At 40.7% G+C, this 23,090-nt stretch overlaps 1 protein-coding gene across 2 annotated transcripts; it reads left to right on the plus strand.

Annotated features, from left to right (window-relative positions):
• Positions 1-34: 34 nt before the first annotated feature.
• Positions 35-22,742, plus strand: immp1l (inner mitochondrial membrane peptidase subunit 1). 2 transcript variants are annotated; one of them, XM_044029636.1, is made up of 7 exons: positions 35-99; positions 7,280-7,390; positions 7,963-8,051; positions 8,337-8,463; positions 13,334-13,444; positions 14,455-14,556; positions 22,724-22,742. In XM_044029636.1, exons 2-6 carry the CDS (start codon positions 7,286-7,288, stop codon positions 14,533-14,535), a joined length of 513 nt encoding a protein of 170 aa, XP_043885571.1. In that variant the 5' UTR covers positions 35-99; positions 7,280-7,285; the 3' UTR covers positions 14,536-14,556; positions 22,724-22,742. The 2 variants fall into 2 exon arrangements, with proteins under 2 accessions (XP_043885571.1, XP_043885572.1); XM_044029637.1 differs by lacking the exon at positions 22,724-22,742 and adding an exon at positions 15,479-15,967.
• Positions 22,743-23,090: the final 348 nt, after the last annotated feature.

Here is a 23,090-nt window from a genome sequence, read left to right on the forward strand (position 1 = left end):
CAAGGATTGTTGCGGTGTCACTATTATGAGCCGTCAAACAGGGAAGTTCAACTTGTAATGTGAAGTGCATGGTCAGATATTTGAATCACACACTTACAGGTGAGTAAAAGTGCGTTTTTTGTGCTTTTTACGCATGAAGAGTGAGCGTGTGTGTGCTTGCCATTAAAACATGAGCTTTTAGATGATAAAGTTGCACGTAACTACTGGTTTCTGAGCTTACGACCTTGATAGCTCATTCATTGACTTTACAGAATATAATGTTTTGCTCTTGCGTGGCATTTTGTGTTTTATTTTATCAAGGATGTTTTATGAAGACTGGATATATTGACCACAGTCCACATTCGATTCTAGATAGATAGATAGACTGACAGACAGACAGATAGTTATGCTGTATTGCTCTCTGACACAGCTACAACAATAAATGTAACACATTCAACACTCATGAAACGTTTACACTCGCATGGTAAAAACTATTTTAAAAAAATGGTTCAAAGAACAGCTACAGGTAAACTTATGTACAATGTGATGTCTATTAAGGCAATAGAACAAAGTATGCTGGGTCAACATACAATAATAAGTCTCTAAATTGGATATAAAGGACCACATAGACCACACATGAGAATGGGGTTAAGTTGTGTTAAATATGCAGGAATCGCACTGATGCCTGTGGATTTTTAACTGCATTACGCTGCCACAGCGTGATTCAGTTTCTGTTTAAATTCCGAACATTAATAAGAAAAGTGTCAGTTTATTAGTGACAATACAATGGCTGTATTGATTGTTTATACCCTCTCTATTCTATTATTTGTTTGTGTAATATTTAAATAGCAATCTACGTCCTTAGGTGATGTTAGGTTGTAGTATGTTGTAATGTAATTAAAAGGTCATTAACTGCAGTACAGAGCAGCTTAATGTGTTTAATGGACACTGGTAACAACGTAAATTCAGTGAGTGAAGTTTATCAGGTATAAAAGTCAGATACAGAATACTGTGAAGATGAGAGCACTATTCTTCAACCTGGTCACACCTGATATCACAAACAATTTCTATATATACATCACTTTAGCTGTGTGTAACTACATGATTAACAAGAATCTCTAGAATATCGATAGCCTACTTTACATCAAAGTCAAGATTATTTATTGAAATTAGAGACTATATTGTGATTGCTGGCCATTTTGCAGATTTGTTTGTTGTGTTGTTGTATTGTGCATGTTGACTCACATAATTTTTATTACATTTACAGTGAGTGTTATCCTATAATTCATAATATCTGCTATAAAAAGGCATATTGACAATGGAAACTCTCATGTTTGAGACCTCTGAATGTTATGTCAGATTGCGGAAACCCCCTCATAGCCTGTTTCTTTTGTACTGTATGTCCACTATTAATACTGGTTGACTGATGAGCGTTCAGTGTAATCCTTAAGACAGCTATAAAAAGCTTTGTGTGGCAGAGAGAGGCCAGAGGCAGCACAAGATCACAGGATACTGTAAAAGCTTTAGAGGAGGCAATAGCCCAACTGCTCATTTTACAAATGCTCTTAGCAGTGGCAGTCCTGCTGTTTTGACAGAACTGTTGAGATTTATATGTGGTGACAGGAGACCAAGGGAATATATCATGACTGACAACACTGGGCATTGTTGTAAGCCTATATGAATGAGACAAATAAGATGCGCTGACTGACCTGCATTTCAGAAGGAGCAGAGCCTGCTTCAGCAGTGCAACGTGCAGGATGCAGGAGTGCATTGCTGTGGAGACCTTACTCACATCCTTACCACAGTGACAGGCATCATTTTATTTCCTAATTCTCCTGTATCCCAATTTAACCCTAACCACAATGCAGTATGGAAATAAACACAGAAGCCTAATTATACAACGATAACATAATTTTCTTCCATTTCAATGTGTCATCTGTTCATATATGTTTTGCCCGTAGTGTTTTTGTCAGTCACTGTATCTGATGGAGCAATATAATGGCAGCAGTCATAACATGTCAGATCTTTCCTGGTCAGACTGTTTTGTTTGTTCAGTTTAACTCCGCTATCAGTGAAGAACTGCAAAATGCCATAGACCTCTTGTTTCTGGAGGAGGCGAGATTATCATCAGCTTGCCTCTTTATTTGTTTAGTTAGCGTTGAAAGGTAATATACTAAGGGTGTAAGTACAATAAGCAGAGGTTTTTGTACACAGCTAATTTGGTCTAAAGTATTTGACTTTTTTTCCATTTATTCAACAAATCATATTGTTCACATCACTTTATTTTGGTTTCCTGTGATTTTTCCTGTGAGGGCTAATGAAATATAGAACACTATATTTAGCTTGAACTATTGGAGAGAGAAAAAAAAACAGACTTTGAAAATAATACACAGAGAATAAAATGTAATCACATTCTTAAAAATCACAAATTTTCTTTCTACTGTAAGAAAAACAAAATCTCTACACATTAAAGGGGCTATATGTATGATCTGCAACCAGAACGGGTACTGCAGTCCAAAGTAAAAATATTGCAGATTATTCACTTCTTCTTCTTCACAGAGATTCGAACATGAACTGACAGACGGATACACAAGGAGGAGCGACCCTTTTACCCCTTTCCCACAACATGTATATAAATTGAATTTGCTAGCTGTAAATTGTGAATAAACTGTGATAGTGTAGTCAGTAAAACTAGTATTTCAGTTTAACATGTTTCCTCAATCTCTGATTGTATATGACTACTTTATGAATGAATACAGTACATTTTATACATGCAGCTCCTTTAAATACTGTGTCTTGTAAGCACACATTATTACTTGATATAACTACACTAAAGATAGTAGTGTAGAAATATGCAAAATATTTTGTTGCAACCAAATAAATGCCTTTTGCCTTATGCTCCCTATCCAAGTGTACATGAGAAACTGTGGTGACATTTAAGTAGCATAAAAACATATACGGGCATCCCTAGAGCCAATGTCTGAGTAGTTAGTTCTGAGCTATTGTACAACATACAAACATGGTGGTACAACGTTGTGAGCTCCATGGGACGGGACCCACTTAAAAGGCTCATTCTGAGGTAACACAACTGTGGTTTTCAGGCAGTAGTAAATTAATGATAACATAATCATACATATTGTATTTAATTTTGTGGATAGACCACACAAGATAATAATAATGTGTTTGCACACAATAAATGTAAATATCTCGGATTAATATCACCTGTCGAGTCTCAAGGGGCTCCAAAGGTTTGCCTTTCTGATGACGTTTAGTGTTTATGAGGCTTCATAATGAGCTGGCCGGAGCAAAAACACGTGCTCCTTTGTGAAACTGACACAACATCAGATAAGATCTTTCGATTCTTTCAGCGCCAGGCCAGTGGCGCACATTCACTTGTGGTCAATACAATACAAGACTTTTTTTCTTTTTTTTTCCATTCAGTATAATTGGCTGGGGACTCTGTCAACCCACACTTCCTTTCAGTTCATAGCAGTTGTATTCATATCACTTGGCTATTATTTGCACTGGCTGACCCATTGATTGTAGGTTTAAACCCTCAGCTCCTCAAATAGTAACGTCGCTCAGCTGTTCCACGGCTGTGTTGCTGTGAGCAACAATGAAAAGAGCAATATGGAGATCAGTCGTGTCAAATAAGCTTCTGATAGAAGGCAGACCTATAGAAGAAACGGGGGCTTCACATAGGACTCTTTGACTGAGACGCTCACATCTGTCACTCTCCATCCAGCCAGGTGTCTGTGTTTAAATCAGGAGGATTATCTCTGATTGGACTGATAGTTGAAACAGACCCCCCTGGTTGCCAGACCTCCTTCTTTATAAAACTCACATTAAGATCAAATCAAGCGCTGCGCAACATGACTATGCCCCACCCTCCTCTGCCTTCTGCTGCCCAGAGGAAGACATCAGAGGTGGGACTCATCCCCTCTCTGGTGCTGCCTGCTCCTCCAGACTCCCTTCCATCTGGGATCCTCAGGGAGAAGAAGAATATCTGACAAGGGACTTGTAAGCCTCTTAGCCCCCCTGTTGCGTAGCTCTCGCTCAGCCCATGTTTTCCTAATTTAGTTGTGTAAGGAGTCCACTGCAAGGCCCTTGTGTGCTGTTTGGATTGAAATTCTCTTTGTGGTTCTAATAGACTGGCCATGTATATCAATTAACACAACTGAGCCGGTGGCAGGTTCAAACCTCTTGAGACCAGTAGCAGTAAATCCTTCTTGAATATTTCCTCATGTTTTCAATAATGTGTCGTTTTCACATAGACCCCCAATTTATTTTGTTTTTTTTGTTTTTTTAGGCCTGCTGTGGTTGCTTTTGAATTCAGCAAACTATGTTCTCTTAACTTGTTTTTACTTTTTTCTAATGCATAAGTTATGTTGAAAATGTGTTTAATTAACTTTCTGAATTGATAATGTTATTGAGTCACTAATAACCTTAAAATAATGTACCATTTGTGTCTATGTAGTTGCTTCCATTGTAATTGCAAGACAGTTTCTATGTATAGCAGATAAGTTTATTGGGGTCATTTCATTGGAAACATTGCTTTTAGATATATATATAAGGCTTTCCCTTTGATTTGTCACAGCCACAGTGGCGCTCAAGATACATTATTGTTGCCGTGTCATAATGTTTGTATAGCTGTGTGGGCACAATGAAAAGCACTTGCTTCTGGTTGCTCCTCTGTAAGAGGATCACAGAGTCAAAAGCACAATGAGGTGTTTCTATCAGCAGCTATTCGAGGTTCCCTCTTTTCACCACTGTTGCACTGTGCTGTGACCACGGGAGCCAGTGGCCACAGATGGTTCTGCAGAGAAGGGCTGCCCTGACGTTCTTTGTTTTCCCATGAACATGTTTGGTGTGTAATCCTGGATTAATGGAAATACTTTGTATTAATTTGCAGCTGTAATGCAGCATCCATTTAATGTCTGGTGTCTCCCCTGACGCACATATGCTGGGTATTAGGGGTCAAGAGAGAGAGTGGCTTTCCTGATTCTTAGCTTGTGAAAATGAGAGGTCACAGAGATTCAATCACAGGTCTCCCTCGATGTCCACCTCATTCTGAGTCCCACAGGAGTCACTGCAGCACACATGCAGCCTTCCCCTTTTTGTTTTTTATTAAAACACATAGGTAATGCTATTGTCCGCGCACATTCACTCCACATGCGCGCACACACAGACACACACTATCAATGACAGAGGGTGCCTCAGAAAACCAGGCGGCTGCATATGGACTCTCTTGATATCAGTCACTGGCCGTGTGATCTTGTTATGCAAAGTCCCTTAATCCCTACCTATGATGAATTGTGTGTGCGAGTGTGTGTGTTTGGAGGGCGGGTACATGAGGGCAGCTGTACAGGAAGGCTGTCTACTGTGCTTTGTGAATGAGAGAGAAAAAAAGAAAAGAAAATTCCTGTGAGATCAGGTCTAAGAGTGTATTTCAGTACTCACAATGATAGAAAAATACCTGAATGCAGAACTGAGATTCACATTAACCTCAAGAACTCTTGCTTCCCAACATGCATATTATACGGCCAGAGGTGTAATGCTTATCTCAATCACGCTATTGGAACACATCCAGAAAATACGGGAAGCGTGCCGTGTATGCAGTTTTAAAATAACAAACACCTTCTACGGGTTAAAGTGTCAAGTTTTTAGTGTGACCTTCCCTCACAGTTCATCAATGGCACCACCCTGGCTCTCTTAAACCTGTCATAGAACCCTAATTAATGTTAAGTAAGTCACATCATATTATGTATATATATATATATATATATATATATATATATATATATATATATATATATATATATATATATATATATATGTGTGTGTGTATATATATATATGTATGTATATATATATGTGTGTGTGTGTATATATGTATATATATGTATATATGTATATGTATATATATATATATATACATACATACATACATACATACATACATATATATGTGTGTATGTAGTATATTACTGCCATTCACAGCTGTAACAAAAAAAGCCGAGGGTTGCCTGGGGTGATCACAGAACAAGAGGGAAGTAGCAGCACACAGGGAGGTGAAAGGATGGCGTTGGTCTTTTTTGGATCAGAGAGGATGTGGAATGGGCCAAAGAGACAAACCATGCTTGGGATGACAGAATAGATAGAGGGTTTAATAGGTGGAATATAGCTGGCATGAATGAGAGAGCATTGTGTGTGTGTGCACGACGAGGAGAGTTGAGGGGGGTAATGGGATTAGGGGTAACACCTTTGGTAGGGCTTGGGAGAGCCACCTGACACCCGGTCTGTTGGGGAGCTGGGGAGAAAGAGTGGGGGGCAAGGGAGACATTGGGGGTCTAATCCATGTCCATCTTGGGGAAGTCATTCCCAGAGCTCTGAGGATTTGGGGCTTTGGTTTCCGCTCTGCTTGCTTTGGTTAATAATACCCTGGGAGGGAGGGAAGACATGGAGAGAGAAATAGAGACAGAAGGAATGGGGGAGATGCAGAAAAAGATTTATTTATCCTTTGGTGGACTGGCAGGACAGCAGCACGAAGAGCACAGTCTAACCTCCCTAACCAAGTGGCACCTTTGCTTTTCTAAACATACAGTTGTGTCAGTGTGCACACGTGTGAGTGCAGACGCACCTGCGTACACACTGTGCCGTTGTAAAGATTGACTCACTTTCTTCCATCCATCTAACAGGTTGAGTAAAAGTCAATAACCTGAGTGTGGATGGGATGTTTGCCCAGAAGACACATGGACAGTCTGTGTGTGTGAGTGTGTGTTTTTGTGTGACCAGAGTGTTTGCAGGGTGGGTGGTGGGGCACTGGGGCGTCTCTCTGTTTCTATGGTGCTGACAGAAGTTGATAACTGTTCCAGTAATTGTGGTCATATCAGAGGCAGCACAGTGTCAGGGACCAACAAGCTAGAGCTGCTTGGCTGGATGTGTCACAGCTCCTGTGTTTGTCCGTCACCTTAGCTCAAGGTGTTGATTGGTCCATCCTACACTGGATCAAAGTTCAGCACAGTTTTCTGGTGTGAACTGGCTGCTCAGCCTTTTGAGAATGAAACACCAGGGAATGTGCCATTTTAGCAGTATGCCAACTGTAACAACCTTTGTCCACACCTTTTCAGCAATTAAACCCCTAAACTGCTTTTGTTTTAACAAATCCATGTAGAGACGTATAACCCCTACCATATATGTGTCAGACACTGAATAATTCTCTGGTCACTGCATGTAAAGAGAATTTCATCACTGCATTTTTACATTGAGCCATAACTTGTGGTTGTGTTTTGTGTCACAGGTGAAGATGTTCCGCAGACTGCTGGGGAAGACTTTAGGATTTCTGGGCTACACGGTCCAGTATGGCTGCATTGCACATTGTGCCTTTGAATACATTGGAGAATTTGTGGTGGTGGGTATTGATACTATTAGAGAATTAAAGCTGGGGTAGGCAGGATTTTTAGAAAATGTGTTTATTTTTGAGTTAGATCTCTGTGCCCTCCTACCAGATGATCATGCACACACTCAATTCTCGACACGTTAGTTGCTTCGCAGTGTAGGCAGTTGTCTAATTCTGAATCTTTCCAGCAAAGGGACATGTACGTGCAGCTGCCGTAGTCTTGCCCTCTCACTGAACTCCCGAGTGATTTGTAAAAAGGCTCCTGTTACAGGCCAGATTTGCCCAAGGCTGCAAACAGAGTCTAAAGGAGGTGCAGAAGTTTAGTTCTCTCTCTCAAATCCCTTGATTAACACTGTGCTGAAAAGTTATCATGGGATTACTGAATAGAATTAATAGAAAGGTTTATTATCTACGTGTAGAATACAACAAGATCCATAACACCAACAACTTGCGTAACTTCCCTACCCCAGAAAAAAAAGGTCAGTCCTGAAAGACTGACTATTTTTTTCTTTTCTCGTAAATGGTGTTTCATGAATTCATTCACAAGAAATAATTCTGTTTTTTTTTTTTTACTTTTGCTTCAGTGCTCTGGTCCATCAATGGAGCCTACAATTGTCAGCCATGACATTGTCTTTTCTGAGCGGATGAGTCGTCACCTTTGCAAAATACAAACGTGGGTTCCAGTCTGTGGATACATCGTACATATCTGATTTCATAATTTACATTTTAGATTATCTGAAATATTTGTGGCATAATTGTACAACTGTTTTTGTCTATAATACAGTCACTACCCACTATATGAAGCAGGCTTGTTATACTGTTGTTGTTTTTTCAATGACCTTTTCTTTTTAAATAATTTCTTTAGCAGTACTGAAATCCCTTAATTGTAATTTTTCACTTGACGTTGAATGCATTTATCATGAGTTGTCACTAAATCTGTTTTTTTTTTCCTTTTTAGGGGAGATATAGTCATTGCGAAGAGTCCATATGACCCAAATATGAACATTTGTAAAAGGGTAATTGGTTTGGAGGGAGATAAAGTCTGCACAAGTTCTCCATCAGATTTTTTCAAGACCCACTCATATGTGAGTATATTTTATGTTCACATCATACAAGCCCGTATTTGTCTTTTCTTGTACGTCCTGTGATCACCTTCTTTACAGGTAAGTGTCAGTTTCACAACTGCAAGACAAAAACTCTTTTCTATGAAAGAGAAAACGTTAAAAAAAAAAGATGTTGGGGAAATAGAGTGAAGCAAGAACACATTTATAGCAAAGCACTTTGTTTCAGCATAAAATGACAGACAACGTCAACGTGCATAATGCAAAAAACAACATCTTTATCTTTGATTTTCTTTGTGTTTGCACCACACAGTCTATAGACTGGCATCGTTGTTTACATTTCAGACTGCACACATCCATTTTGTGTCATTGGTCAAAATATCAGCTTTTGACAACACCTATATTTCCTCAGAACAGTGATAAAACCAGAGAGTGAGCAGGGGTTCTGCTGCCGAAACCACTGTCATTGCTTTTCTATTACTACTCTCCCCAACGCCCACAGCTCAGGCCTGCAATCTCTCTGAAGCCTGTTAGAGTTAGTGCCACCCGAATGAACAGACTGATGGGTGGGCGGAGGTGTATGTGTGAGAGTGTGTGTGCGCGCGCGGGTATAGGAGTGTGTACATACGTCTGCAAACCCAGAGGTTGTGTTTATTTTGCATGTTTTCTTTTTTTTTTTTGAATTTATGGCGTATTTTATAGACGACGCAGACAGTTGAATGGGTTCAGTGGAACATAGCACAAGAAGGCCACAACTGTAAGTGTCATTCAGCAAATGAAATGGAGAAATAAAGCGGTTTCCTCTCTTGCTAGCTTCACCTCCATATTCAGAGTACAGGGCTTGTAAAAGGAGACAATGACGCGATCCCAGGTTGTAGTTACAGATTCAAACCTAAGTTGTTTTTTCTTCACCACCAGGTGAAGATCTGCCAGACTTAGGCTTCTGTATCAACATTTATTTGGGATATTCTTTCACAGTGTGATCCTTTAGCTCTTTAGCTGTAGTCACATTTTAAACTAAGTTGCCTTATCTGAATGATTTATGGATTGGTTTGTTTAATGACAAAACATGAAAGGTGTTAAATCAAGGTTAAAAGTGAAGTAACATTGTTCTCTCACCCACTTCCTGTCACAACAAACACAACTAAAGTTACCATTTTATTAACATTTTAAAAGCCTCACAAGGGCAGGTGTTGTAAATTAGCTTTTTAGGAACTCTGAAGTACAACTGGTGTCATTTTAAAGTTGAACTGTATATTTTGAAAGGGTTACAACCCTTCATATTTTGTTCTATTAAATTGTTCAAATAAATCTTTTCAGGTGGTGTGGACATAGAGTCAATATTTGTACAGCAGACCTCCAACATCACTAGCCAATTTGTTTGTCAAAAGAAAAGGTAGAAACTGAAAGAGGATGTATCATTTATAAAGCCGATTGTCACAAAGCATTTTCTTTATTCCCTACATCTGCTTTGTCGTGCTAATTTTTTAACACCCGGAGGCAAAAATCAGTTGCTTAATGTGACAGCGTCTGAGGTAACTGAGAAAATACCCACTGCTCACATAAATGTTTGGCCTTCCCTCGGGAGATTTCCTTCCTCCCACTGGATATATATGTGTTTGTGTGCAACTATTAGGGCGGTGTGAGGCATTATGGGTGGACATGTAAAGATGAATTTTGGAAAGTGGTGTTAGACCTTGTCATCACCTCTCCTTTTCTTGTTGTTGCTGTTGTCCTGACAGAGTGGCAGGTCCTCTCATCCTGAGAGATCTAGCTGGAGACTAATTGCCTTGTCACCTTTTAGGAATCATTTCTGTGTCTGAGCTTTCGTGTCAAAACATTGACACGTGATCCCTAAAATTATAGCAGAAGGAGAGATACAACGAGAGAGAGAGAGAGAGATGTTCTGTTCTTTGCAGCGGAGATGAGATCAGTGCGGTGAAAGATGAGCTTGATAAGCCTGTATGTATTTAAGCTGAACTTAATTTGCCACCTCAATCATGTTAACATAATGAATACTGTAATGGTGTGGTTGTTCAACACCACACCGTAGAGCTCTACTTTCAGCTCTCCTTGACAAGTTTCTGACAGGTACACAATGCCTCGCGTCAATGTGGCCTACATCCACAGGACGGGTGTAATGTCTGCCATCCATCACACCATAGCTGTCAGCAGGGTGGATTAAAGTGACTCCATGAATAAACACTGGTACTCCAACATGGATCTTAAGGAATCTGTTTTTCCTGAAACATAATCTGGTCCACTTTTTAACGATGCAAGTTAATATGCATGATAAAAAGACGAATGACTCAATTTTTCATCCTTGCCACCTTGTTGACTGTGAAACCTCTCATTGCGATTCACACATGACTGGCCCACACCCGAATATGGATCACTATCAGAAAGTCATGAAAATTAAGATAAAAATGATTGAATTTAGGTACAGGGATCCCCACACCTTAGCTGACATCAAGGACCAATTCCCTAAAATTCAAGGACTGAATGCGCTGATGCCGTTTAAGATCCGAGGGCAACTTGTAAGAGCCGCTTCGCCCGTGGCGTCGTCACTTTTATTGATTTGCAGCACGCTCTGCATCTGGACAAGATTGTCCTTGGGAAGTTGTTTCAAGTTGGTCTTTGTAATTTTCTTTGGTGAGCCACAGATCTTGGAATTTGCATTTCCTAATCATCATTTGCTCTCTCTTGCTTTGCATTACTCACCCATTGTTCTGCGTGGAATCTCACGTCAGCGGTGGAGAGAGACAGTGTCCACAACACTAGTAGTAACGATTGGTCTGCGTAGACCTAGTCACCTACGCACATCAAGCTATGCAGGTTCACATGAAACAGTAGGTGGCGTCGTAACAAAAAAGGGAGACATTTACCTAAATATCAATGACTTTCTTGCATAAAATTCAAGTACTTTCCATGACCCATGTAAATGTTCAGTTTTCAAACCTTTTCAAGGACCCGTGGGAACCCTGTATGTAAAGTTTCCTTCTTGCTAACAACAAATGAAACAAAACATTTCCTGTATCGGCCCATGCCTCACCCTCTCACCAAGTTCCAACATGATTGCTTCAGTAGTTATTGCGTAATGCCATTGGAAGATGGATAAATTAAGAAAACAAACAAGCACTGAAAGAAAACAACCTCCTAGGTGTTGGTAATCATAGCTTTATGCACTCGAAACAGCACTATTATGTTTTTCCCCTTGTTCACATTCCTGCAACTTTTGCAACGTTATCCTTTTGTTAGTCACAGTACAGCAGTTCTAACTTTTATTTTATATTTTTTTCTATCTTAAAGTCTTATCTTCTGAGGCTCATTTGATTTGTGGCACTCCGGAAGGGGACAGAATATAAATAAAATCAAGGTGACGGGTTTAATAATATACAGATTTTCACACCAAATCTGATTCATCATGGTGGTGCTTATCATAGGAATGAGGCTACTCTAAATGGAAGTTAACAGACTATGGAAGTGGTATAATGGTGGACACAAATCCTGCATTTAAAATTTTTAGCTACATGTTAGATTCTTCACTTATTGTTGGCCATGTATTATGTGAGTTACCCTGTGATTCTCACCCAGTGTCAATCTGGTTGAGTGACCCAATTTAGGCTGGATTGTGATTGAAGGGATGTGAAGTGATGTCGACAGTGGCTATGAAAATTATCTGTATGTTAAGACCTTCAGTTCAGCAAGGGATTTAGCAAATTCCTAACCAACACTTTTGGACATTTCTTAATCAAACTTCTGTCTCGGAGGAGTATAATGTTGCTTTTTGAAGAAAGACGAGGATAAACAGAGGGTTCCGGCTTGACAGATGACAAACGGTGGTGTTTCTTCTTCCTGTGCTTGGGAGCCAGCATATGTTACCATGTTAATGAGGTGTAATGGTGGGAATCCAGCATGCTGACATATGGTTCTCAGATGACTCCTTTAATGATATTCATTTGTGTTGTCGTTATTTACCGAGTTGTATACCCCGTGTTAGGTCAACATGTCACTGCCTCATGATTATGTCACGTCATCTGTCTCAATTATGGAATATGGAATGAAATGCAAGCATCCCGCAGTCGGACAAAAAAACAAAACTGTAAACAGAGTGCCAGGTGATGAGGAGTGAGGAGTGTGTGCCCAAGCGAGGACGTGGCTGGCGTGACGTCACCTTGGTGCGGACAATGCTCCATTTCTTTACTCGTGTTGTTCTCCTTCCTTCAGATGGACTTTTGCCGTTAAAAAGTTGGGCAACACAAAAATAGACTCGTGGACTGTGATGCCCATTATGACAATATAATGTGTTGTTGATCCTGTCTGCACATATAGGGGGGACAGCGCACTTAATTAGGGCCTTGACAAGCCTACTCTCCTAAAGTGATGAGATTAATCATAATTGGTGTCACTGTGAATTAGAGCCCGCTTGGATGACTGCCCCACTGGCAGGTCGGACTACGGTGGAGACCCTTGGACGCTGCTGCTAGCCGCAGCTTAGCCCTCTTTTTCTCCCTCTTTCCTCTCTCCATCTCTCCCTCTCTTTCTCTCTGCCCAGCTATCTCAGGCCCCTCTCTCGCTTTGCCCTCCCTGGGTAAGAGGGGCGCAGATCTCAGCCAACAGCCTAATGACCCCGTTTGAAGTTCTTCTAAATCCCTCCCGACCCTGCCCGTTACCCATGACCCCTCTTCTGAGGCAGTACAGGGTTAAAGAGGGACAGGCAGCTTTGACGTTAAGATTGGCTAAGGATGGAGGGAGGGAGGGTCGTTGGGCATTAGGGGTGGGGTCATGATATGTTTTTACCACATAGTTCAATTTAAATAAAACAGTTGTGTATTTTTGTTGTTTGAATGTAAGAATCCCAATTTTCACAGTTTTTTCTGTGTGATATTTTTAGGTTCCAAAAGGCCATGTATGGTTGGAAGGGGATAATCTTAGGAATTCCACTGACTCACGGAACTATGGCCCAATTCCCTATGCCCTCATCAGAGGCCGTGTTTGCTTAAAGGTAACGGGGGAGATGCTTGTGTATGTGTGTGTGTGTGTTTGTAAGGGCTGAACAATTCATCGAAACTTTATTGAAATCGCAATACGGCATACTGCAATTTTCAAATCGCAGGAGGCGGCAAATAGTCCTTAAAGCCAAAATGTGTGTCAAAATGTCAATTTAGATTAATTATTGTATGGACCTCGACACAGACCGAAGAGAACATCTTTGTTCCTTACAATCTGCACAAATATCACACAGTAATACTTTTAAATGTGTTTTTTCGAATGAAAATGAGAACAATGATGTAAGAATGACCGTTCCCTCTGATTTTGCGAATGTCAAAATAGTCACAATGAGATATTTAATCAAAATCGTTCAGCCCTTGACTGTGTATAGTCAAGTATTTTAATTTCAAGCAGTAAGGACAGTTTTCATTAATTCTCTTGTTCTGCTGCCCTCAGGAAAGCAGTTCAGAAGCATCAAAACAAATATTAGTGAAAATCAATTCTATTGTTCAGTGCAATTAGCAATCCTGTGCTGTAAGTAGTGTGGGTGTCAACCCCCACTCTCTTTTACAAGTACCTCATTGGTAGGTCTTGTGCTTATTGTGTGTCTTGGGTCCGCCGCTACGTTTGTCGTCTTGTACAATGACAATAAAGTTCAGTATGTCCATTTTAAGATGCACAATGCAATGTATGAGTCAGTTGGAAGTTCAAAGCAACTGTGTCTGATTGACCAAAGCCTGGACAGCATATTGTCTAGCTTTCCATTCAGCTGTGTTGTCATGTCCCTGGATGTCATAGCAACCACGACCCTGGAAACAGGTCAGCCAACCTTCTGTCCATCTGATTGGACAGCGACACTCCACTGGAGGCCCTATTGCGACAGCTGATGAAATAACAAGATCTGTATTATCCAAATGTGTCTAAGAAGTGAGATTATGTGTTGTGGATGATGGTTGGAAGTGCTTTATTTTGGGTCTTATCTCTTTTAACCCATTGTTTCTCTGTGCCCTGTGTCCTTTGCAGCTCTGGCCACCACATAGTTTTGGGACCCTCAATGAAAGCCCCAGCAGACGGATTACTAAAAGTCAGAAAGACTCGGACTGACTCATACACATCGTTTATACTGTATGTTTACCTTTTTTCAATCCTTTTTAAATAAAATTGATATTTATTCAGGTCTTTTGGGGAGATATTTTGCACCGCTTGTCATTTTATCGCTTTATAACTGACCATGACTTGTGGAGCTCGAGGTGTGTAGCCGTGAGAAGCAAGTAAAGCTGCGTCTCTGTGGAGCTGCTAACAGCAGAGCGTGGGCAGAGGCAAGGATGAGATGCACAAGGTGTGCGCTGGGAATCGTACTCATTTAAAAGCAAATAATTACATTTCAAGTTAATAAATCAATTGGTTCTGAAATGCTCCTAAAATCACATGTTTGTAGGTTGTTTGTATGCGCGTTACAAACAAGTATAACTTTGAGTCCAGCAAAAAAAACAAAACACCTCATTCCCTCAAAAAAGATGCTATTAATGTTCTGTTTACGGTTCCTTTTATGTATTAAGGTGAAAAACAAAAGCTCTCTTAATGTTAAATATTTCATTACACTGCCAGGGCAATTGAAAAAATGTTAACGTTTCCCATTTTACCATGCAATATTTATAAGCACTTAAGCACGGGCCTCGCCCACCGCTGAATACTGTGCGTGTGTGTGTTTGTGTTTCACACACAGGACCAAATATAGTGCCTTTTTTGAGTTTCAGTGATCATGAAGCAATTATCTGGCAAAACTAGTGAATAAAAAGTGTAGTTGAGTAAATTGACCAGGTTATCCAAGACAATGAAGTTTTAGGAAATCATGTTTAGGTGTTAGAGTGAAGATGAATGGGGGAAAAAAAGCCACATGTCATTGTTTTATATCCAACGTAATCACCAAATCTGTACAAGACTGATGCACAAATAATTGATTTAGTCTCTGCCTGTGAACAGAAGGTATAAGGGGAAAAAAAACAAAGCTTGTTATGAGTTGATATTTCCATCAGTTCACTCACAGTCTCTCACACAAAGAGTCGTTCTGCTGCACATTCACATACTGCGCTGCAGAAGCTCAGCTGGTCATTCTCCGAGGCAGAGAGGGACTCTTCTCAGTCGAGCTCCCCAAGGGGAAGTGAGTTCCAGGCAGCCGTGGGTCCCTGTCCAGCTGCTTCCTCTGTCTGGAAGGGGCCAGAGGGTCAGAGACAAGGCTCCCTGTGACACTGGATTATCTGCCTGAGTGTGATTGTGCCTGCTGGGGAGGAGGAACTCTCAAGATTGTGTGTGTTTGTTTTTTTCCTTCAAGCACATCTTTGTTTCTCAAGGTTTAATATTCATCTGTTGTGTGTCAACACTCTGCCAGTGTTCGGCTGGAAATGCTGACATGTCCTTTCCGTGCCTCTTTTAAGATTCTGCCACATAGAGGGCAGCACTGGTTGCTATACTGTATCTCCCACCCTGGTGGTTGGACGACTTTACTGGTCATTTAAATGTACTCCTTCCTACCATTGATACACTCCGTGCATCTCGTCTGTTGGCTTTGCTGTCATCGTTCTGAGTTGTGTTGAGTTTGAAAAAGATGACTGGGCAGAGGTGTATATCATTATCATGCTGAGTGGGCACAAGGCTGAGGGTGGGGGGTGGAGATCAGATGACGGGGACATTAGACAGCTGTGCTGAGCTATGCAGCAGCACAGAGACAGGCTGTGATGTCAGCAAGGCTCAGGTGTGCCTGTTATGGGATGGTTCTTATAGTATTCAGCTGTATCAATGTCCAGTGTCACTTGGGCATGGGTCTTGAAATTGATTGAAATTGTTTAAAACAGTGTTGTAATGTAACAAAGTGAAAATACTTTGTTACTGTACTTGAGTACAAAATTCACATATTTGTACTTTACTATTTATATTTCGAGCAACTTTTACGCCACTACCTTTCCTCTAACTATCTTTGTTACTCGTTACTACCAAATACAATCAGTAGAAGAAGAGTTGGTCATGGTCTGTATTTATATAGAGCTTTTCTAGTCTTGATGACCTGCTTTACATTACAGTTTTGCCATTCACACACTTCAACATGGGGTTAAGTGTCTTGCTCAAGGACACATATAGATGAGCAGAGCCAGGAATTGAACACACAGCCTTCCAGTTGAAAGACAACATGCCCTACCACCGAGTTACGATGGCTCATTCCTAACTCCTCCCTTTTTTTTAATACTTTTACTTCTAAAACTTAAGTACATTTTATATCAGAAAATTATTTTTGATACTTCGATGCAGTAAATGTCAAAAGTAATAGTATAAAAAAATGACATTTACTTCTAACAAAGTCATTTTCTGGTATTTTATACAAGGCTGGTTTAATATGAGTTAAAGCTGTGGTAAATATGGTTAATATGTCATATTGTCACATCACAAAGAAATTATAATAATGCAAATTGTTTAACTTTTGCATTAAAAAACTCTCTTAATGTCAAATATTACTATTCAGAGTTGATGCAGGACAACCAGGCATGTTGAATTTTTTACACAATATGTTCTTTTCTTCTTTTTTCTTCCCCTTGCAGGACTCATAACCTCCCTTACCCACAATGCACCTCAAGTGCTGACAGTTCAATCTCAGGTCAGATTCAGCTATTATTCTGCCTTCAGCAGAGACAAGGAGAAGGATACAGACGTTGTGTGCAGCCTCGACCGACTCAAGTGACATTTTATGTACAGCTTTGTCTTTGATATTTAGGATTTTCAGAAAGAATTTATTTTTATTTAAACAACTGTTATTATTGGTAGGATGAAAGTTATTAGCTACATTAGTGTCCGGTTTGGACCTTCACTTTTTATAGCATTTTGAGTATTTTTTATGATGGTAATGATGATAGAATATTCTATCTACACAAAGTTGACTATTATTAAGAAGTGGTGACCAAAACAAACCTGTACATGTATATTCCCTTGTTTTTTGACAAAATTGATACCCCAAAGCTGCCCCATAACCCTCAAAGGATTAGCATTTAATGAATGATGTTATATGTTATTATTATTATTGTTATTTACACGAGTAATACAAATCATGACGGCTGTGGTTATTAGTATTTGTGCCACACGGTGCTTTCTGTATTCTCTAAAACAGGTGTACAAGCAAAGTGAAGGAGTTAAACAGGAGGAAAATGAAACTGTCAGACCGGGTGGAACATGAGGAGGGAACTGGAGGAGTTGAATATGTGGCAAAAGACGGGAAAGACTGGCAGAATCTGATTCCTTGGTCCATTTAAGGTTAATTGAATCCTTTAAAAGTGCAGAGACACGTGAAATAGGAGCGAGAGACTGTGTGTGTGTGTGTGTGTGTGTGCGAGAGAGAGAGACATCCGTCAGTGGTAATGGTGTGGTTTGTTTATTTTCATGTCCATGGTATAAGGAAGGCGACCCACAAGTAAACTCGGGTCAGATGCTGCAGCGATACACTGACAGACAGCCAAGCATCTCTGTCTGCAAACGAAAATACCTCAATCCTGGAGAAAACACCACCACGAGGAGGTCACTGATGACAACCTACACAGACTTTAACTTGAACGAGGTCTCAGTCACACTGGTGCGTGACTTCAAATCTCCTTTTCTCTTTTGCATACGTCTGTTCTACTGCGTCGCCATTCCCTCCTTCATTTCTCCTCTACGCTCCCTCCTCGTCCCATATCCACTTGTGTTGCTGTTAGCTGATGAGGGAATTGCTCCTTTCATCGATGGATCCTTTCATTTGTTCCTTTTAATCAAGCCTGTTAGTACTTCTTAATTAAGACATCACAGTCCCGTTTGATCAGTCTGTATATGCGTGTGTGTGAGGGAGAGGAAGACAGCATGAGAAAGAGTGGGGATACAGTCCCACTTTGTCTGTGTGTGTGTGAAGATGAGTGAACAGCTTCACTTGGAGTTAGATACACCTCCTCCAACTCTGTTCTGCTGGGCCCTTGAGGCCTGTGATGTGTGTGTACATCTCCCACACACACACACACACACACCAACAGGCATCGGCCTCCAGAGATCCATACTAGACAGATGGTAATGGAGGCTGGGCAGGGCGGCTATCGAGCTCCCTACTGTCAGTTTGTTGTGATGATCACACACACACCAGCCTGTCAATACTCACAGTCCACTTATCAAAGAGGGAAAAGGGAGGAAAAATGAACACAGAGACTGTTTAGAAGTTTAAAAACTCCATTAAAGAAGTAAGAGGAACTTCCAAAAGTAGTACTTGGTGGTGTTTTTAAAGTCAACACTGAAGTTTACGCTGTTGGACCTGGTGTCCCCCCCCCCACCTCCCACCTCCCAATGGCAGTTATCACTTTTAGTGACTCTCCCCTTCAATGGTGTGCGTGTGGCATTATGTGTGTGTGCAGGGAGTGGGACATCTTCTGTACATACAGTACACTCAGAGAGGGTCCTAATGGAAAGCTATGCGAGCTCTATCCTCAGGCAAAGAGTGATGCAGTAAGGGGGAGGGAGGAAGGGGGGGAAGAGGACAGCATCCTTAGTCTGACAGGCCTGACCTATATCCCCCTCCCTTTGCTTAATAGAGAGATAGTAATTGGCACACACACACATTTGTTGTTCGGAGTGCCCTCTTTCCTGTTTGTGTTTTCTGTGCTTGATGAAGAGCGGGACGCGAGGTGGGGGAGGGAGGTCGGGTGTTCAGGCTTCATCGCGTCACTCAGTTTTTAAAAAAAACGTGTTTGTCACCTCACGTTAATAAGGCAAACGTCACGGTTTGTGTCACTAGCATGATCAAAAAGTCCAATGGCTGCATTGCAGTGGAAAAACCCAAGCATGCGCTGCTTTCCGCCTCTGACGGTCTGTCAATTAGTCAGCCTGCTTTGTGAGTCGGAGAAAAGTAAGGTACAAATTGTGTGTGTGTGTGTGTGTGTGGTCCCCCTGGCATGTCCTGGATCCTGTAGTGGGATCTGTTGCTCTTTCTGCCTGGTTTACTGATGGGGGCTGATCAGCTTCCAGACAATTTAGCAACAGAAACTCTGCACAACAAACATAAACAGACACACACTGATCCGGGCAATAACGGAGAGAGAAACACACAGACAGTGACACACACACATAGATGGCACATTTTAAAAAAAGGAGGCTCACGTGATTGACAGAACTGCTCTCAACTTTTCTGTGCTGCGATTTCTTCAAGTATTTCACCGCCTCAGAACTGATGACACTAAACCAAGTCCTGCCTCTTATTGCTCTACAATCGTTTCTCTCTGCTTCCTCCCACTCCACGCTCTCTCCCCTCGACTACAGTGCAAGCTGATGATTCTCCTCTCTGTCAATAAGTGGACTATTTCCCCCTAAGGTACAGGAAAACAGGGGCAAAGCGAGGGAAGAGAGAGAGAGAAAGAAAGAAATGAAAAAGAGAGGTCAGGATGGAAAACAACTTAGATCCTGAGAGGGAGGCATGGGCCTAAGTGGCAATGGGGAAGCAGAGCATTGTGTGTGTGTGTGTGTGTGTTCCTCCTCGGTCACTGTAGTTCAAAAGCTGAACCGCGTCCGAGCCTCAGTAATGATGCAGGCGGCCACAACAGACTACAATAACCAACAGTCCACGGCGAGCCAATTACTGTCTGCCGCAATTATATTTCCAATTCAGAGGTCACAGGGGAAGGTGGCCCAACTCAACTAATCATTTCGAGCAATTACTTTTAAAACTAATTAGACTGTCAGGTTTGGCTGTGCGTGCCTGAACTTGGGGAGGTTTTTTTGTTTGTTTTTATGTCGCTGTTTTCACTTTGTTGAAATCGTTTGGACTCGAACAGAGAGAGCAACAGACGAGGGGGGCAATATCTGCAGCAGTGCAAAACAACAGTTACTGTATGTGCTGAGGGACTTGATTATCACTCAAGTTTGGTCAATTTGGGGGAATCCATTTTGTCATGGACGATGCTGCATTTGTTCTGTTGATATATGATGAGATGAGTTCTTGGTGAAAATGCAGAGAGAGAGAGAGCGAGCAGATGGTTCGTGGATGTCTGGAGCCTCTGGAGAGAGGGATAAGCAAATGAAGGAGACTGACCCATGTTTATGTGGACAACAATAATCTGACTACTGATCTTAATTAACAGAATCATATAGTAATTAAATCATAGTATTGTGACGTGCATTCTCTCTCTCTTAACCCAAGATTCCTGTCTACATAATTACCAAGATGAAAGGGTTAAGAAAGAAACTATCTAACTATCCATCCATTCATCTATCCATCTCTCCATAATAGTCAGATTATGGCATGTTTACAACTTAATCAGATTGGACGTAAGTCATAATCAAACTAATGCTCTTTAACATGTAAACAGGAATGAAAATGGGCTGTTAAGCAAAAACATCATCATTATCGAATAATATCTTATTCAGAATACAGTCAAGTTTTTTGGTGTCAAAGTAGATTCAGTGACTTCACCGACACATTGTGTTGCGATTTTAAAAGCTGCAATGATGCAATTAGATGTATTTAGTTGGAAAAGTATATTATTATTATGAATGTTATTAATTATCAACATTAATCAATGACACCGATTTCAAATACATGACCCAGATTTGCAAAGTTTTTGACTCATTAAGCAAGACAAAGTCAACACTGTGGCATATTTACAGATGAACAAATGAACAGAAAAGACACATTTTCATCACATGTATCTTGAATTTAAAAATCATAACATACAAAAACATGATCAAACAGCAGGTGTGCATTAATGTAACCAAGTGCAATTCAGATCATTGTTCTCATAAAACTGTATTTTGATAAATCATTCTGCACCAAACTTGTGTTTATAAGATCTCTTAACACTAACACTAGGGTGAATTTGACAGATGCAACAGACAGGTTGTGTAGCTGACGAGTCAAACCGTCTAAAGGGCAATCACCAGAAGTCTCCACTTAAAAGCATAATAGCATACCAGTGGTGTGCCAATGTTTCCAATCGGTAAATCTACAAGATGGTCTGCGTTTTATATTTTATGAGCCTTGGGGTTTCTTTTTATACCATACCACTCTTAGACACGCAAAAAGCTGCTATACATACAGCTGGTTAAGACACACACTCACGCACACACGGTGACTTGTAAATGCAAAACTCTTGCTCTAAGGAGAGATGCACGGACGGTCCACCCCGGTACTGTAAGAATAATTCATTCAGAGGGTTATGGCACCTCACGCGAGGCTTCCGAGACCTGTGTAGTTGGTTAATTCCCATATTGACTATACTTCTGTTATGATTTACCACACACAGGACATACAATGTTAGTCCTCTCGCTCAACCGTACACAGCTGATAGTTCTGTCCATGTAGGACACATGTCTTCATGTGTCATCTGTCACCGAAGTGTGTGATGATTGTTCCTGTCTTTCTGTGTGCATTAATGTTGACATTTCTATCATGACAAATGTACTTAAGGTTCTATATTTTCAAAGAAAGAAGCCTAGAAATGTGAATAATTCAATGTTTTCGGTACACACACACACATGCGCACATGCTGTACACACAAACAAACAAAAACGCCTCTGGTAGTTGTCATAACGGGACATCTCTGATGGAGTGATGTCTCATTAATACACAGCTTGCAGCAAGAGCTCGGCGTTACCTCTCCCACTACGACTTGGCCGCGGTGGTGACAGTTCTGTTTTTATCAATAAAGCGATGTTGTTGTCCGTCGCTCCAACATATTCTCATTTGATTTAGAATATTTCCTTTGCTGCAATAGAGCCAGATATACATTATTTTATGCAGATAAAAACATGTTTCTCTTCAAAATCAGTGTTACAAGCAACAAATTAGCCAGTGAAATAGAATGTGTTCAGAAAGTGACTTTAGATAGAAGATTAGACGTCATATTTTGTGATTACAATGTATTTGCCAATGCACATTACATTGTTCAGCACAATAGCAGTCTTCTTCACAAGTGGACATTTATTTCACAACAATGTGAAATTACACAAAAAGTGCCTTCAAACCAGTAAGTATAGGCACTTTTATAGGCTACTCCAGTTCAGCACCACAGCCAACCAACAAAGTTCCACCGCCCAATGCCATCAATGGTGGACACTATTCAAGCATGATAGTGGTAGCATGGCAGATTGAACTAATCAAGACTTCTGTTAATCCTTCCAGATTTCAGTGAAAGCACAGATCGCCTCCAAACATCTAGACTTTTCCAGACACTGGTGCATTTGTTCATTTCGTATTGTGACTTTCGCTGGTACATAATCCGTCCTTCTTTCTCTTGTCTAGAGCTTACATTGACCACTGATGGCGGAACAGTTCACAGGGACACACCAGCAGTGCAGGTGTTAAAGCCCTAAAAGTGAGTTTTTCATGTACAATTTACATTTCGATGATAAAGCAGATTGTATTGCTGTACAAATACTTTTTTTTAAGTCTTTCTGCAAAAGCCACTGCCCGATTAAGTCAGTATTATTATTGGTCAGCCTCTCCAAGAATATTTTGTTCAATGAGTTGCTGGGTTATTATTATTATGGCTGTGTGTGTTCAATGTAAATTTGCTTAGAATTGCTTATTTACTGCTTGGTGGTCCAGTGAGCTGCTGCTCAAGCCTATGTTCGACCAGTTTCCTCATATAAGCTGCTATTGTCCCGCT

This window comes from Solea senegalensis, linkage group LG7 (assembly GCF_019176455.1).
Source record: "Solea senegalensis isolate Sse05_10M linkage group LG7, IFAPA_SoseM_1, whole genome shotgun sequence".
In the NCBI taxonomy this organism is placed as follows: domain Eukaryota; kingdom Metazoa; phylum Chordata; class Actinopteri; order Pleuronectiformes; family Soleidae; genus Solea; species Solea senegalensis.